Here is a 15,616-nt window from a genome sequence, read left to right as displayed (position 1 = left end):
GACGGGGCTCCTTTTCGAAAGGACCCCGGCTACTTCAAAGTCCCCTTATTCCTATGAGCAGACATTGATCAGATGTTATTGCCCCACTTATTCCTATGAGCAGATAGGAATAAGGGGACTTCGAAGTAGCTGGGGTCCTTTCGAAAAGGAGCCCCATCTGGAAGAGCCGCGCGGCGGCGAACTGCATCAATTTCAAACTGCCACGGCTGCCCACATGCTAATGAGACACTGAATATGTATTTCAGCACTTCATTAGTAAACTTTGAAATGGCCATTTGCATGGCCATTTTGAAGTTTTTGGCTAGTGTAGACATGCCTTTAAAGCACTCTGTTGACAAATTCTCGACAGAACTCTGCATTTTCCTCGACAGTATTATCCCTAAAAAAATTGAGGCATAACAATCTCTGGACAGACTATTGTCGACAAACGTGCACACACTTTTGTCACAGGAGAGGGTTTCCAGTTGCTGGGCAGCCCTCTTTGCACAGCTGCGGTTCCACTTTCTGGCACCAGAGGTCAGTGCAGTCTGCTAGTTCTCTGTTGACAGAGCATGTTGTGTGTAGATGCAATCTGTCGAGATTTCTGTATCAGCCGTAACTTCTGTCAACTGATGCTTCTAGTGTAGACATGGCCTTGGAGGGATTATACTGTCGAGGTAGATACAGAGACAAAACTCTCTAGAATAGACACAGCCTATAGGTGTCAAGAGGTGAGAAAACTAAAAGAAACATTAGAAGCCTTTAAAAATGAACTAAATGAGCTTTTCCATACGTACCAGTGCCTTCATTTTAAAGTCCAATATATCCAATATACTGTGACCTAATGGCAAATTTTGTGCCACTTTATAAGAGGGGAAGCTCATTTCTAGCCCTAACAAGTCATAACATATTGTTCTTTAAACTGCTACTGCTGCTGAATACATATGTCCAGTTTAGATGGGAGATTGTTTTTTTGTTTTGTTTTCAGGAGCAGCTGTTTCAACCTGCTGGAGTGCTTGGAACATGAGAATAAATTCTGAGTTCAAAAGGTGCTAAAAAGAACAGGCATTGTCTCAGGGTAAGGACCAATAAACAACACACACAGAATGAAATAGCTGAATTCAAAGCTGGACTGATGTCAGGAGACTTGGGTGGAGCTCGGCTGGAGAAACGTAGATGAAGGTCTGAATACTACGAGACTTCAGAAACTGTAGGTTGCTTACATTCCCTCCTGTAGGAGAGAATTACCTTCAGAACACTTTACCAAGTTATTAAATCAGTTGTTGAGCTTACAAGCAGCCTTGGATCACTTACACAAAGAATGGTTAATAGTACATTTTGAAGCTACTAGAATAAACCACCCATTCTACATTACTTCCATATTCTCCTATTTTTCTAAGGCCAGGAAAAATCTTAACTTGGATTCAGGAAGAGGCATTGTATTATGAACAGCAGATGACTTTAAACTTGCTACTGTATTATTATAGTCCTAGAATACCTCTATGAAGTAGCAACTTCCATATCATGCTATTAAATTTAACTATAATTGTAAAACTGAAAATTGCTGATACAATGGAGTCTTATGTCAGATTTACCTTGGAAGGTCATTCCTGGTCAAGCTAGAAATTCCTATTGCTGTATTTGTGAATAAGGCTGTAAACATAGTTGAGAACAAAATGAAGAACACATCTTAGTCAAGGAATTTTTATGTAAAATTGTATCCCATCTTTGCCCATCTTAGGCAAGAAGGAAGGTTATTTAATTTCAATTTTCTTTCTGATTCTACTGTACTTTGAAGAACCGGTTTCAACTCCAACCAAAGTAAAAAAAAGTCATTTAAATGATTATTTACACAACAGACTGCTCCATTCGATTGTTGTATCATTTCTTCAGTGGAGCTGGGAAAGTTGAATTTAAGATTTTTTTTGCATACATAGTTCAGTTATACTTATAGGGACACTTCATTCTACAGCAAAAAGCATTATTATCTGACATCTCTGTGGAACTGGGAATGCGGGATGATAAAATGTGCCAGTTATTGGACCCGGGGCTGGCAGCTACCCAGCTGCACCCCTCAGCCAGGCAGTGGCAGTTGGCCACACTCTGCGCCCTTTCCCCACAACCTGCAGCCATCAGCCACCTCCATGACAGCTAGTCTCAGCCAGTCAGCTGGCCCTAGATGGGCCTGCCACTTAACTGAATTTTCCAGTTAGTTAAGCGCCAGATAACTGGGCTTTTGCCGTATATAAATTTTGTTTTATCATCTCATATCCGACCACATTATATTTATAATTGCAACTATCAAAGTAGGTAGAACTTTAATTCACATATCTTTCTCTATAAAAATGACAGTATCCTAGAATTAAGTTGACAATGACTATAACATATCAGATTTTAGGATTTCTCATCTGAGCTGCAATAGTCCAAAAACAAGGAACAGATTACTTCCTGCACCAGAATAGTCTATTGGTGGTTCTACCCCTTCCCAAAATCCAAAGAATTTAGGTAGGATCATTGAACTTCACAAATCTTAATCCCAACTCTGCCATTGACTATGTAGTTCTAGGCACATCAGTTAACCACTGTCTCAACTTTTCCCATTGTATTAAAAAAAAAGAAGAGGATAGTAGTCTTTATTTCTGTTCCTAACAGAGCGATATTAAGATTAGGATGCATGCTGCCTTGCAAATATGAAAAAACAATTTTTGAGTACAAATCAATCACAGATAACAACAGAATTATACAGAATCTAACACTATTGCAGATAAAATCTGGCTGTCAGATGTCAACTTACATCTGAGAGTTAGTTATACTTCTGCAATTTTAGGTGCAAACAGGAACTGTGGATGCTATTTTAGAAGCTGTTTTCACTTTCAACATGTGCTCTAAGTATGTATTATTATTTTGTTGATTATTTATTGTGTACTGTCTCAGACACTGCCCAGTACTGGATGCTTCAGAGGAAGATATGAACCTCTTGTAATTCAATTAAGTGTGCATAAGGAGAAATTTCTTTCCTGACTCCAACTGAAGATCACTATAGGCACGAAAGCTCTCATTTGTCAATTAGAATAACTGCAGAGGCTAAACTTATTTGTGTGTCTAAATCTTTTTTTAATCGTGCTCTATCTACAAGCCATTTTAGTATATGTGAAAACAAAGTCATGGTGAATATTAAGAGGATTTTTGGATACACAGAATTGTATGTTAGGGGGCCTGACTCACTGCTGTGGTGCATCCTCGTTTCCTGTGGCAACTTGTGAATTAGCTCTATCTTCAGCAAGATGCCCTCCCTGGGCTGGTGTGTTAAGAGTTGCCACTCCCTGCTCTATTGAAGCTCCAATCTGTGGATACACATTGCTCCCCAGATTGCATTCTCCTCCTCAGGACACTGCCCTATGGCAGTGCTCACGACAGTTCCTTGCCCAGTTCTGTGGGAGTCAGCAGTCCTGTCTCAGTGGTAGCCAGTGGTAGCCTCTGTCTAGCCCCTCATCACTGGGGCAGGCCACAGCTCATACAGGCCACTCCTTGGTGTGGCTAGGTGCACTATAAGGAGGGAGGGAAAGGACTCAGGCCCAACCACTACTCCAAGTACTGACCCAGGGACGTTTTAGTGGCAGCCTTGTCCTGCCCTCCTTCTCTCCCCCTTGATGGCCTCTCACTCCCTGGGCCACTTCCTCTGTGACTCCTTGTACCTTTTGGACCTGTACATCGGGGCCAGCAGTCTGGCAAGACTCAGGCTGGGCCTTCCCCTAGCTCCCCTTAGCCTGCCTATCACTGCTCTACCTAAGGCACTGGCTTTTACTGGGAATTGGCCCTGCATCTTTCCTGATCAGGACCCATCTGTCACACTCTACTGGCCCTGGGGTCAGTCATATTTTTAGATAAGCATGTTTTGGCTTTTCTCCTTGATAACCCACAAGCTTGGGAGACGCTGCCATGAACATTCACAAAACTACCTCCTTATCCACCTTCCATTTCCTCCTAAAAACCCATTCCCATGATGCCCATGAAAAACTTAACAACAGGCTGCTAGTGCAGAGTCTGCTCTTGGTCATTGAGATCTGTTACTATCCCACCAAAATTAATATAACGCAAAGGTGACCCTTCCTATACATCCACATTGCTAAAACTCTTGTCCAGGTTCTCATCATCTTCAGTCTTGTTTATGGCAAACTCTACCTGGCTATGTCTAGACTGCAGGATTCTGTCAACAAAACTGCTGGAAAAGATCAACCTTTGCTGCAGCCATTACTTGACTGTGCTGGGGAGGGACCCTTACTGACCTCCCCAACACAGCACAGAGAACAGGGAATATGTCTCCCTGTGAGAAAATGAGCAAGTGTGCAAAGAGGGATGGAACATGAGAAGAATCTTTGCTCATCTCCCTCATAACCTCTCTTGATGGTCTGTCAGTGAGCTGTCCAGGCACACAGTGGGGAGAAAGCTGATCCAGAAAATGGTATGAATGCTCCAGAGCAAAGGCAGATCAGGGAAGAATAGCAACTTTCTTAATCACCGTTTTCTTTCAGGGCTGCTCCAGAAGTGCTGCAGCTATGTGCTGCCCTACCCACGGCAAGCTGTATATTTCAAATCCAGCCCATGCTGAAGAAAGCCACAGTGGAAGGTATATATAAGTAGTGTTGGTGTCCAAACAAATCATTCCTGTGGCTTCTTACCCAGGCTACTGGTGTAGAACGTGAACAGCTGCAGGTACTACAATAGTGACCACTATTCACACAGTGGATAAGCAGTGTGCTGAAATAAGGCTTTATTGTTTTTGAACCTCAACAGTCTAATCAGCTCTCAGTGACTTGGCAGTCTGGAGTGGTTGCTAAGCAGCGCCATGAGGCCAGGCAGGCAGTCAGCAGCCCATGACAATGCTTTCAAAATTACTTTTTATGATTTGTGAAACTCTCTTCTTGAACCTTTAACTACTACTACGTATTTATCAAAAAGAAAAACAGCAACAGGAAATACAGAGTATTTTTAACACTTGGAAACCTAGTGCCTTGTTGAAGAATTATAACTCTGTTCCTTTTTAAAAGTTGCATCTGTGATAGCCTGTCTCCAGGTATGGACATAGATGGGGAATGTAAGAGTATAATCAATATGTTTTCTCTGTAGACATATGGAGAGGCTTCGAGCACTTCTGAAGCCAGACTAAAGAGTGCAGCCATTAACTGTGAAGCTACAGCTCACATACTCACAATCCATCTACATTGTAGTACAATATTGTCACACAAAGGTGTTAAGAAAAAAAAACACATCCTAATGCCACCCATTGTTTCCAGATAAAGAAACTTTTCTCAAGATGAGTAAAGAAAACTTAGTTAATAGCATTTTGTCTGGCAAGCAATGCCTTATCAATAGCTGAGGTTGTGGAATCACCACTCTATGATAACAAAAAAACAGTCCAGTAGCATTTTTTTGACAGAATAAAGACTAATACGGCTATCTCGCTGTTACCACTCTATGATGATTGTCTTCACTTTTCTACTGTTTTCTGTATAATCTCTGTCTGGTTTGTAATTGCTCCCATCTGCAATATAATTAATTCTACTAGGTGTAAATTGGTTAAGGTGGTGGGTTATGATTGGTTAGATAATTCTGTTACAGTATGTTATTATTAGTTAGTAAAATTATACTAAAATAATTGGTCAAGGTATAGCTAAGCAGGACTCAAGTTTCCATACTTAAACTGGGGTCCAAGAAGGAAAAAAGTAGGAAGGGAAGAAGGATGGAACAAGGAACACCTTAAGGAAAAATCCTGTGAGAATAAGAATATACTGTGTAAGGCTTTTTCAGTGGCAAAGATCCTGCATACCCCCAGGGAATTATGCCCCAAGCCCTAGGAACTAGAAAGTGTGGGAGTTTAAATTAAGAGGGTCAAGACTTGAGCCCTATGGATTAGGTGAAGGTGTGTGTGTCCCTGAAGTGTGGCAGGGATAAAGAAACGTGAGGGTAACAGGGACTCACTCAGCCCCCATGTACACTGTCCTTCCTGCCGGTTTGTAGCACATGAAGGATTCTCTGAGTCAAACAGAAGAAAGAAAGGACCTTCCTTTCCCTACCACTTTCCCTTCTGAGAGAGAAGAACTGGGAGGAAAACAAAGAAAGGCAAAGTGACCTGTCTCTCAGTCCTTCTGGAGCCTATCAGGGTCTGTTGGCCCTTCATAGAGTCTATCTCCAGCCCCTTCTCTTGGGCTGTGTCTACACTGGAGAGTACTGTCGACAGAAGTACAGCATAGACACGTCTGTCGACAAAGAGGGCTTCCAGTTGCCGGGCAGCCCTCTTTGCCAAGCTGCCATTCCACTTTCTGCTGTGAACATCCACTGCATTCTGGCAGTTCTCTGTCGACAGAGCAAGCTGTATGTAGATGCAATCTGTTGACAGAGGTTCTGTTGAAATTTTCCTGTCGACAGAAACTTCAGTTGACAGATGCTTCTAGTATAGACATAGCTGTAAAGCTTTCTGTTGACAGATTTCTGTCGACAGACATGCAGTGTAGACACTTCTGCTGACGGTGGCTATGTCTACACGTGCACGCTACATCGAAATAGCTTATTTCGACGTAGCGACATCGAAGTAAGCTATTTCGATGAATAACGTCTACACGTCCTCCAGGGCTGGCAACGTCGACGTTCAACTTCAACGTTGGGCAGCACCACATCGAAATAGGCGCTGGAAGGGGAACGTCTACACGCCAAAGTAGCACACATCGAAATAAGGGTGCCAGGAACAGATGCAGACAGGGTCACAGGGCGGACTCAACAGCAAGCTGCTCCCTTAAAGGGCCCCTCCCAGACACAGTTGCACTAAACAACACAAGATCCACAGAGCCGACATCTGGTTGCAGACCCTGTGCATGCAGCATGGATCCCCAGCTGCCGCAGCAGCAGCCAGAAGCCCTGGGCTAAGGGCTGCTGCACACGGTGACCATAGAGCCCCGCAGGGGCTGGAGAGAGAGCGTCTCTCAACCCCTCAGCTGATGGCCGCCATGGCGGACCCCACTATTTCGATGTTGCAGGACGCGGATCGTCTACACGTGCCCTACTTCGACGTTCAACTTCGAAGTAGGGCGCTATTCCCATCGCCTCATGGGGTTAGCAACTTCGACATCTTGCCGCCTAACGTTGATTTCAACTTCGAAATAGCGCCCAACACGTGTAGCCGTGACAGGCGCTATTTCGAAGTTGGCGCCGCTACTTCGAAGTAGCGTGCACGTGTAGACGCGGCCAGAGAGGGCTTTCAGTTCACCAGGCAGCCCTGTTTGCAGAGCTGCCATTCAGCTGTTCTGTGGCCAAAGGGCAGCGCAGTTTGGCTGCTTTCTGTCGACAGAGTGGTTTGCTCTTTCAAGACACTTTTGTCTGTAGATGAAGTCTGTTGACATAATGCAGCAAAAAACTGATCTAGCATTGGATCTTTGGAGATCAGAGTTTAAAGCCCAGATCAGAACAAATGGAAATTGTGTCGGTGAGAAAAGGCAAACGGATTTACATAGATTCTAAACATTATGTCAGCTATGATGAGTCCTCAGGCACCCATAGTATCACATTGAAATTGCTGTGAACATCTGAAACTCTACGCATTGCATCTTGGACATAGTATATAAAGGAATAGGTCCGGTGTAGCTTTTTCTGAGGCTTTAATAACTGCTGTTTGACAGAAATGTTTTAACAGCCTTTTGTTATCAAAACAAAGCTTTTAAAGTTGCAGATTTTGCCACTGGGACTCATACCTACTGCAAATGCAGTGGGTTCAAAACTCCAAACAGTACAGAATTAGAAACTTGAGCAAATGCACTTCGCGGTGTTACAAATGTGGAAAGATTTTACATGATAAGTATCGATCTTATCGTTAACAATGGTCAGAATGTGGGCTGTGATTGTATGGACAGTGAATGGCACAGATTAAGGATTTGATGAGGTATTAAGGATAGATTTTGAAACCCATGCACACCAGGGACCAGATTCTGACCTGCATGCACTGATAACCACTGAGCTATTTGTTTACTCAGCCAACCAAAATTTCAATGAAAAATTAATAGCAAAATCAAAAATGTTATTGAAATTTGACCAGCTCTTTCTTAGCCTATGGAGCTAGAAAAAGGGACAGGAATTGTGTCCACATGATATTTGCAATTGTCAAAATGACTCGGTGAACAGTATAATACCTTCAGAAGAGGAACAGAGACCTTCCTGAATTATTAATAATAATCTAATAAAGTTTAACAAAAACCAACATTTTTCATCTTTTGTTCCAATTAATTTGTTGTTAATGTGGCCTCAGTGTCCTACGATTTCAATGAAACATTATGAATTAACAGTAAACATCAATTCTCATTTTGCTATTCCCATTTTCAAGTACTATCTCACTGCAACCATTCTCAACCACTGATAATGCGAGTAACTGTCTCACTGTACTGCAGAACTTTATCTTGTGCCCCTATGTATTTTGGAAAGGGGCAGGTAAGAGGGTTAGGAATTAGAAATGACTGGAGAATGACAATTATGTTCTGCAGCAATATTTGAGGGTTCCAAAATCATGTTTGTTCTATATGGGAACAAAATCCACACGTGTTGATCTAGGCCTGCTGACCAGGTGGAGGCAATTGCTTTGGGCCTGGTGATTCAAAGGGCCTATGGCACTGCCCAGCTGAAGTAGCAGTGAGATTGGCCAAGAACGTGGGCCCTTTAAATCACTGCTGGAGCACTGTACCACATGCTCTGGTCTATGCTAAGGGTTGGTGGTTGGGGAGCATCTCACATTCTGAGCAGTGAGTAAGGGCATCACCCTCAGCCCCACCCCTTTCAGGAGCTTGGAGAAGTCATCCAACCTTGCCCATGGGCCCACAGAGGCTGTAAGCTCTGCTGCCTTAAAAACTTTTTGCCAAAAGCTAAACTGCCAGCTGTTTTTAGCTTGAAACATGAACTTTGTGACCCAGGAGGCAAGAAAGCATTTGTTTATGTCTGTCCAGTTAGAGTGCTGGCTGGGATACGGGAGACCCAAGTTCAAGCTCTCAGTCAAGGTTTTTCAGAAATAACTTATTTCGACCTTCTCACATCCAAAGTTGTTTCTGAAAAGAGCATTCACACTGCATGAGCATTCCGAAATTGAGCGTTCTACTAGAAAGCCCAACTGCAAAATAAGAGCAATGATTGGATGCGTCCCTGGATGCCAATTAAGTTTAATTACCTCTGCTTAATACACAGAGTTAATTTTGAAATTGAAAGGGAGGGTCTGTGAAAGTCATTTACATTAGTGGAGTCACTATTTTGAGTTAAATGCCTGTTATTCCAGAATGACAAGCTTTGCAGTGTAGCAGAAATGTTTTTTCTTTGTGAAAAGGGGGGTTTCCACCCAAAACAAACAAACAAACAAACAAACAAACAAACATCTAAAAACAAAAATCCAGAGTGATATGGGATGAAAAGCTCTGCTCTGACTCAGGCAGAATTCTAGGCTAATAACCTCAGACTACAGGCTTCTGTCTCACTCAGATGAAAATTTCATTGAAATGAACTGGTCTTAGCAGGACAGGATATTTGACATTTTATTTAATCTAGGGAGTTTTGCCCACCAATTATTCTGAAGATCAGAATCACAGGGCCTTTTATGAAGAAAGATATTTACCCAACCCAAAGAAAAGAAAGCAGAAAGTGAATCCAAACCATCAACCATTTAGAAAAATATCATTCTATAGGAAAAGTTCAGAGTTTCTACCACAGCCAAGCCTTGACTGTTTTAAACTGTTTGTCATAATTTTCAAGTAGTTATGTAATTTGATGATAAATACTATGCTTATGGAAAGAACAAATGGGAAACAAAAATCAATAAAATAAAAATTACAGCTTATTGTATCCCAATCCATTGTCTCAACAAGGCTTTCTGAAAACAGATGTAGGAAAATAACATGCTTCCAATTCACTGGAAACCCATTATAAATGGCTTCCCTTCAAAAGATACAAAATCTGAAGAGTCCATTACTGCCCTCAAACCATGGCAGAAATCCCAATGATTTCAATGGGAGTTGCATATTCATAGATTGCATCTGACAGCTTAGATGCCAAAAGCAGTCTAACAATGATGCTGAGTTTTTCCTGACTCTGAGCTATGAGTTGCTCAAAGTAAAAAATGATGGAAATTAAGGGTTAGTTTGTGACTTAAATTTTAGCTCAGGCTGGAAGCTGAGTGTTGTTTGGTACCATGCTAATTACAGTGGCAGCACATACTGGAATAGCAACTCTGCCACCCTTGGAACAGTTCCTCTGTTAAGTGTGGAGGGGGTGGGTTTACTTGTTTGTTTGCTTGTTTTGAGCTCTATCTCTTATCTCTCAAGTACCTTGTGCATTCAGGGAGGTGTTAGCAGGGAGGAGTGCCTGTATTACCCATTGGGATTCTGACATATGGGCTCTAGGGAAGCAAGCCCCTTGCTCTCTTAGGCTACATCTACACTACTAGTAAAATTTTAATTTAAGGCAGTTAGCTTGATTGTACCAAGTGACTGTCTTCACTGTAAATTCCATTAGCTCAATTTTGGGAGCACTAATATTGATACAATATCATTGAAACCGGCTAGGTGTAGCATCACATTAGAATTTAACAGTTCTAATGAAGGCCAGTGTGGAAGCACCATGTCTTTGAATTGAATTCATTAGGCTGCAGAGGCTGAGTGATGCTGCTGCAACCTGACTGCCAGCTCCCTGCCACTCGTGGTAGCCAGGAAACTGACCAGCACTGCTGCACCTGGCACCTGACTCTGGTGAGCCAAGCACAGCAGCGCTGGTCAGTTTCTCATCTCCCCAAAGCTGTAGGGACCTGGTAACCAGACATCAGGGTGAGCACTGCTGGCAGCAGGGGTGTAGCAGGGCTCAGGGGGAGGATGCAGAATGCAAGGCAGAGGGAACTGTGGGATAGGTTCCCATAATGCACTGCTGCAACAGTCAATGTTTGGCCATTTGGTGTGGCAGCACTAACTTGACTTTGTGTGGACTCTTTTGGGAAGCGAGGATACGCAAAATTGAACTTATAAAACCCAGAGTTACAAAATCAAATTTAATAAATTGAATTTTCCTGGTAGTGTAAGCATAGCCTAAGTCCCTTCACACTTAATTTTACAAGTGAATAGCCCTATTGACCTAAATGCTGGCATTTCTGTTAGCTTGTCCTCCTCAAGATGAACATGTCCTGCATATTCAGAAGTGACTCACTTTTCCAAATAGCACTTTTATGGAATACTTTGGTCAACATAACAAAAAGCTGCTCCATATTACATTCCCTTCTGTCCACTAAAAAAAGCCCCAACAGAAAAATCAAAGTAGGGTGTTTACTCTTCTTTCCAGAATTTGATGCTGTGAAATTCTTCAGTCTACATAATATGAACATACCTGTTGGAGGTAGTACTGTGGGTTCTCCTGAGAAGGCATCAGGGGAAGGCAAACATTCCTTGGTGAATGTGATGTCATCAAGTGCCATGTCACCTTTGTAACCTTTCCCAACATGCCCTTCAAAGGTGATTTGAAAGTCCTCATCTGCATCCAGGAGCAATAGTTTTCTCTGCCAGAAGTTTCCCTGATTTCCAGTTAGGTTGAGGAGGACTTTTTCTTGGTTTGATGCTGTCACCTGATAGATGCTTAATGATCCAGTGTTGACTCCATACATATGGTAATGAAATAATATCTGCAACCAAGAGTAACAGCATTAAATGCCCAGTAGGGAACATTAAGAATACTCTGTCATTACAATTATGCCAAATTTTAACAACAGAAGCATCCTCCATTCTCAGAAGAGATTCAAAACTGCTGAATCGTTCCTGATCCAGTGTTTTAATTAAACAGAAGGAAAAAAAATCTCATCAGAAGTAATCCATAGAACTATTCTTCAGTATACTAATGAAAACTATTTTGGAAACCAACATTTCAGTGCTCAGAGAGCTGTTTAATGCTGATAGATGATTTCTGAGCAAATTTCACATTGATGTAAGCGTGAAAACTGATGACAAAGCAGAGACAGGGAGCAATGCATAAACAATGTCCTTCACTGTATGGGGAGTATCTTGAATGACTCAAGTGTGACTCTTCTCAGGCTACCTATGATGTTGTTGATGGACTCTGAAGTGCTTCACCTGCACAGACCTCTCTCCTCACCAAGGATGGTTGCTTTACAGTGAGCCTCTATAAAGATGCAGTAGGGAAAACAAAAGGACTCATAAGTGAAAAGATAGTAAAACAGAATATTGAACATAATTATAGTTGTCACTTACGATAATAGCAGAGAAAGTCTTGTACTTTATTCTCTTTCAACCAGATTCTTGTCCATGACAGAACATTACCTCTCACTCCATGATAACTTTTGGATGTATCAAAAACATCTTGAAAATTGTCAATTGAGTTCCATATTTTTAACTAATTTCTGGTAAAATTTGCCAATCTGTAATGTATGGGATTACCCTGGCACTTGGTAATATGTGGACTTAACTCTTACTATACTTCAGTTCTCTTCTAGAGCAACTGATTTTAACAACAGACTCCATTTTATAGCTGCCATAAAGTTATTTTCCTTTCTTTGTCCTTCCACTTTTTGAAGGACTCTGTTTTAGGTTCAATATACCTTGCCTTTTTAGCTACACTGTTTTTGCCCTTTTGCATTATGTCCTCCTTTATGATTAGGGGCTTCATATCTGCTGTGGTTGAAATGGGGATGCACTGAAGTCAATGAGATTTTTACTATTGACTTTAATTGGACTGTATGTATGGCTCAAAAATATATATTTCAAGTCACCTCTGAACTGAGCCCAAGGAATTTAGATTCATGCTCATTCTCAGAAATAAGAAAATGTATGTACCTGGTGCAGTCCTAGGTCTTGAAACAGGAAGGTTTAGGGAACATAAGACTTATACTATACTGGCAAACAGAGATTGGAATCTGCTTCTGATGGTGGCATCAACTGAAGATGGTATCCCTAGTTACACCCTATTACATATGGAGCTAAAGGAAAAAACTCTCCTGATCTCAGCAGGCACTCAATGTACTCTGAGAAACACAAGATTTTACCACCATTATGTCAATATAGTCTTTATTCTGTTTCACGTCTACTGTACATCTAAATCACTGATGCTCATTAGCACTTCTGAAAATCAAAATCAGTTGTCTACAGCTTACAAACAAGCCAGCGATGTGTGCATGCCTGTATGATTCAACCCAAGTTCTGTTGAAAACTAGTTTAAAAAGAAAACTTCACAAACTGAAGAGATGTTCAAAATGCTTGAAAAATGCCATAAATCTGGCTTTGACTATTTCAGAACAGGAAAATAATTTCTCGCCAAAGATGTAAAGCAATTCTACATATTTGATAAATATATTTTTACATGAAAAAGCTAATTTTTGCTCGCTGTGAATTTCTTCCATTCTTCTGGCACTTAAGATACAGTATAAATCAATATTCATGAAATGGACTTTTCATCATTAGTTATTCTGTGTTTCTTCAAAGCATATTTTATTGTTCACACATAGAGGTTCAAAGGAGTGGGACTACAATTCTGAGAGCATAATAAGAAAGAGGATTTAGACAGAAATTTTCAGATTTTTGGGGGAAGACTTTCTTTTCATATACCTTTTTAAAAGGCTATTGGGAAATAGACATTGAAAACATAAATTCATGGCCCAGAATTTCCAAATTAAATGTTTAATGGTTATGTAACCCATGCATCTACTGGGTGTGGTTCACTGTCCCATGTTGTGGCACCTAGACCACTTAACAAAGAGAAAGAATGCATCATCTCTACAGCCTTAGCTAAGAGGCAGCAGGATTTCAGCTGAACCTGTAGAGGAGGATGCGCTCAGCTCCAGAGGTCCCAGGTCTGAGGCTGACTTTGGCTGGTCTTCAACCTTCTAGGACCTCTGGAGTTTAGCTAAGGCTGTAGACGAGACTCTCTCTCGCGCTCTTGCTCTGTCTCTCTAGGTAGTCTAGGTGCCACTACTTAGGACCGTGAACCACAACCAGTAGATGTGTGAGTTAAAGTTGCTTTATTTTTCTCTCTATTGACAAGCTGATTTGCAAGTCATATTTTTTTAATAAAAATTATCAGATTTTATCATTAAACATTTCAGCTATGTTTGCATTACAGAGATCTTTTGAAAGAAGCTCTTCTGGAAGATCTCTTCCAAAAGAGCTTCTTTCAATAGAGTGCATTCACACACAAAAAAGTGGATCAAAAAATGATCTGCTCTTTAGAAAGAGAGCATCCACATAGCCCCATTCTCTTTTGAAAGAACAGGCCAGGGATTGAAAATGAAGGCTGTTCTTTTGAAAGAAGGGCCCTGAAGAGCATCTAAACACATTTTCTTTAAAAGAAGCTTTAGAAAGGGCGTGGTCTTCCTGAAACGGGAAAGGAAGAGTGATTTCGAAAGGAGCAGCACATTCTTTTGATTTACTTTCAAATTTTTTTTTGTGCAGATGCTCCATAAGTTCTTTCAAAGGACACTGCTTCTTTCGAAACATATTTTGAAAGATCTTGCTAGTGTGGACAGAGCCTTCCTGAATTTCTTATCTATATGGGCTTGAGATTTGACTAAAAATAGAGAAAGTGAAACAAAAGAAGCAATGGGCTTAAATGGAAGCAAGGGAGGTTTAGGTTTGACATTAGGAAAAAATTCCTAACTGTCAGGGTGGTTAAACACTGGAATAAATTGCCTAGGGAGGTTGTGGAATCATCATCATTAGAGATTTTAAAGAGCAGATTAGACAAACATCTGGCAGGGATGGTCTAGATGGTGACTTGTTCTGCCATGAGTGCAGGAGACTGGAATTGATGACCTTTAAAGTTTCTTGCCAGTTCAAGTATTCTATGATTCTATGAAATCAAATAATCTGAAAAATACCAATCCAACTAAAACAGTTAGAAGTTAAAACTTTAAATCATTATTACACTTCATCCTCCTCACCATCATCAACAGCCATGGGCTCAGCACCTGTTGGTATCTGATGCCTCTCTCTCTATTTCCTTCCATCTTTCCCTGTCCAGTGTGGAGTGGCTTAGTTTCTGTAAACTAGCTCCGCACCAATCTACTACATCATCTGCCCATTCTCTGTGGGGTCTGCCTCTCCTATTCGAACCATCCATTATGCCGACTACCAGGCTCTTGGTTTTTCATTCTTTGTTCATTCTGCAAATATGCCCAAATAGCTGTAGCTTGTGTTGTATAATCTTCTGCAGTAGGTACTCTTTTGGGTATATCTTCCAATATAATTCCTCATTGGTGACCTTCTGCATCCATCTTTTTCCTCGGGATCTTTCTATAACTACTCCTTTTGAACAGTCATATTCTTCGCTTTGAATCTTTTGTTATCATCCATGTCTCATATCTGTACAACTTGCTGATGAATACACGTTTTCAAGACACTCAGCTTCATTCCTAAGCTAGTCACTTTGCTTCTCCAGATCTTATCCATTGCCTTCAAACTTGCTCTTGCTTCTGCTACTCAAGTCACTATTTCCTTCTTACAGTCTAGATCATATGTTATGTTGCTCCCCAGATATGTGAACTTCTCTATGTTCTCTAGTTCAATCCCAGGCACAATGATCTTCCTTCCCATTTGTATATCATAGAATCATAGGGCTGGAAGGGAGCTCA

At 41.2% G+C, this 15,616-nt stretch overlaps 1 protein-coding gene across 1 annotated transcript in view; it reads right to left on the bottom strand.

Annotated features, from left to right (window-relative positions):
* Window positions 1-15,616, bottom strand: part of MALRD1 (MAM and LDL receptor class A domain containing 1) — a 532,671-nt gene that overhangs the window by 264,582 nt on the left and 252,473 nt on the right. Inside the window, exon 27 of the mRNA XM_074985504.1 lies at window positions 11,371-11,662. Coding sequence (XP_074841605.1) covers window positions 11,371-11,662 — 292 coding nt within the window. The remainder of the gene's footprint in view (window positions 1-11,370; window positions 11,663-15,616) is intronic.

Source organism: Carettochelys insculpta, chromosome 2 (genome assembly GCF_033958435.1).
Source record: "Carettochelys insculpta isolate YL-2023 chromosome 2, ASM3395843v1, whole genome shotgun sequence".
Lineage (NCBI taxonomy): Eukaryota > Metazoa > Chordata > Testudines > Carettochelyidae > Carettochelys > Carettochelys insculpta.
The sequence above is the reverse complement of the archived record's forward strand: the minus strand, read 5'-3'. Positions and strand labels throughout refer to the sequence as shown.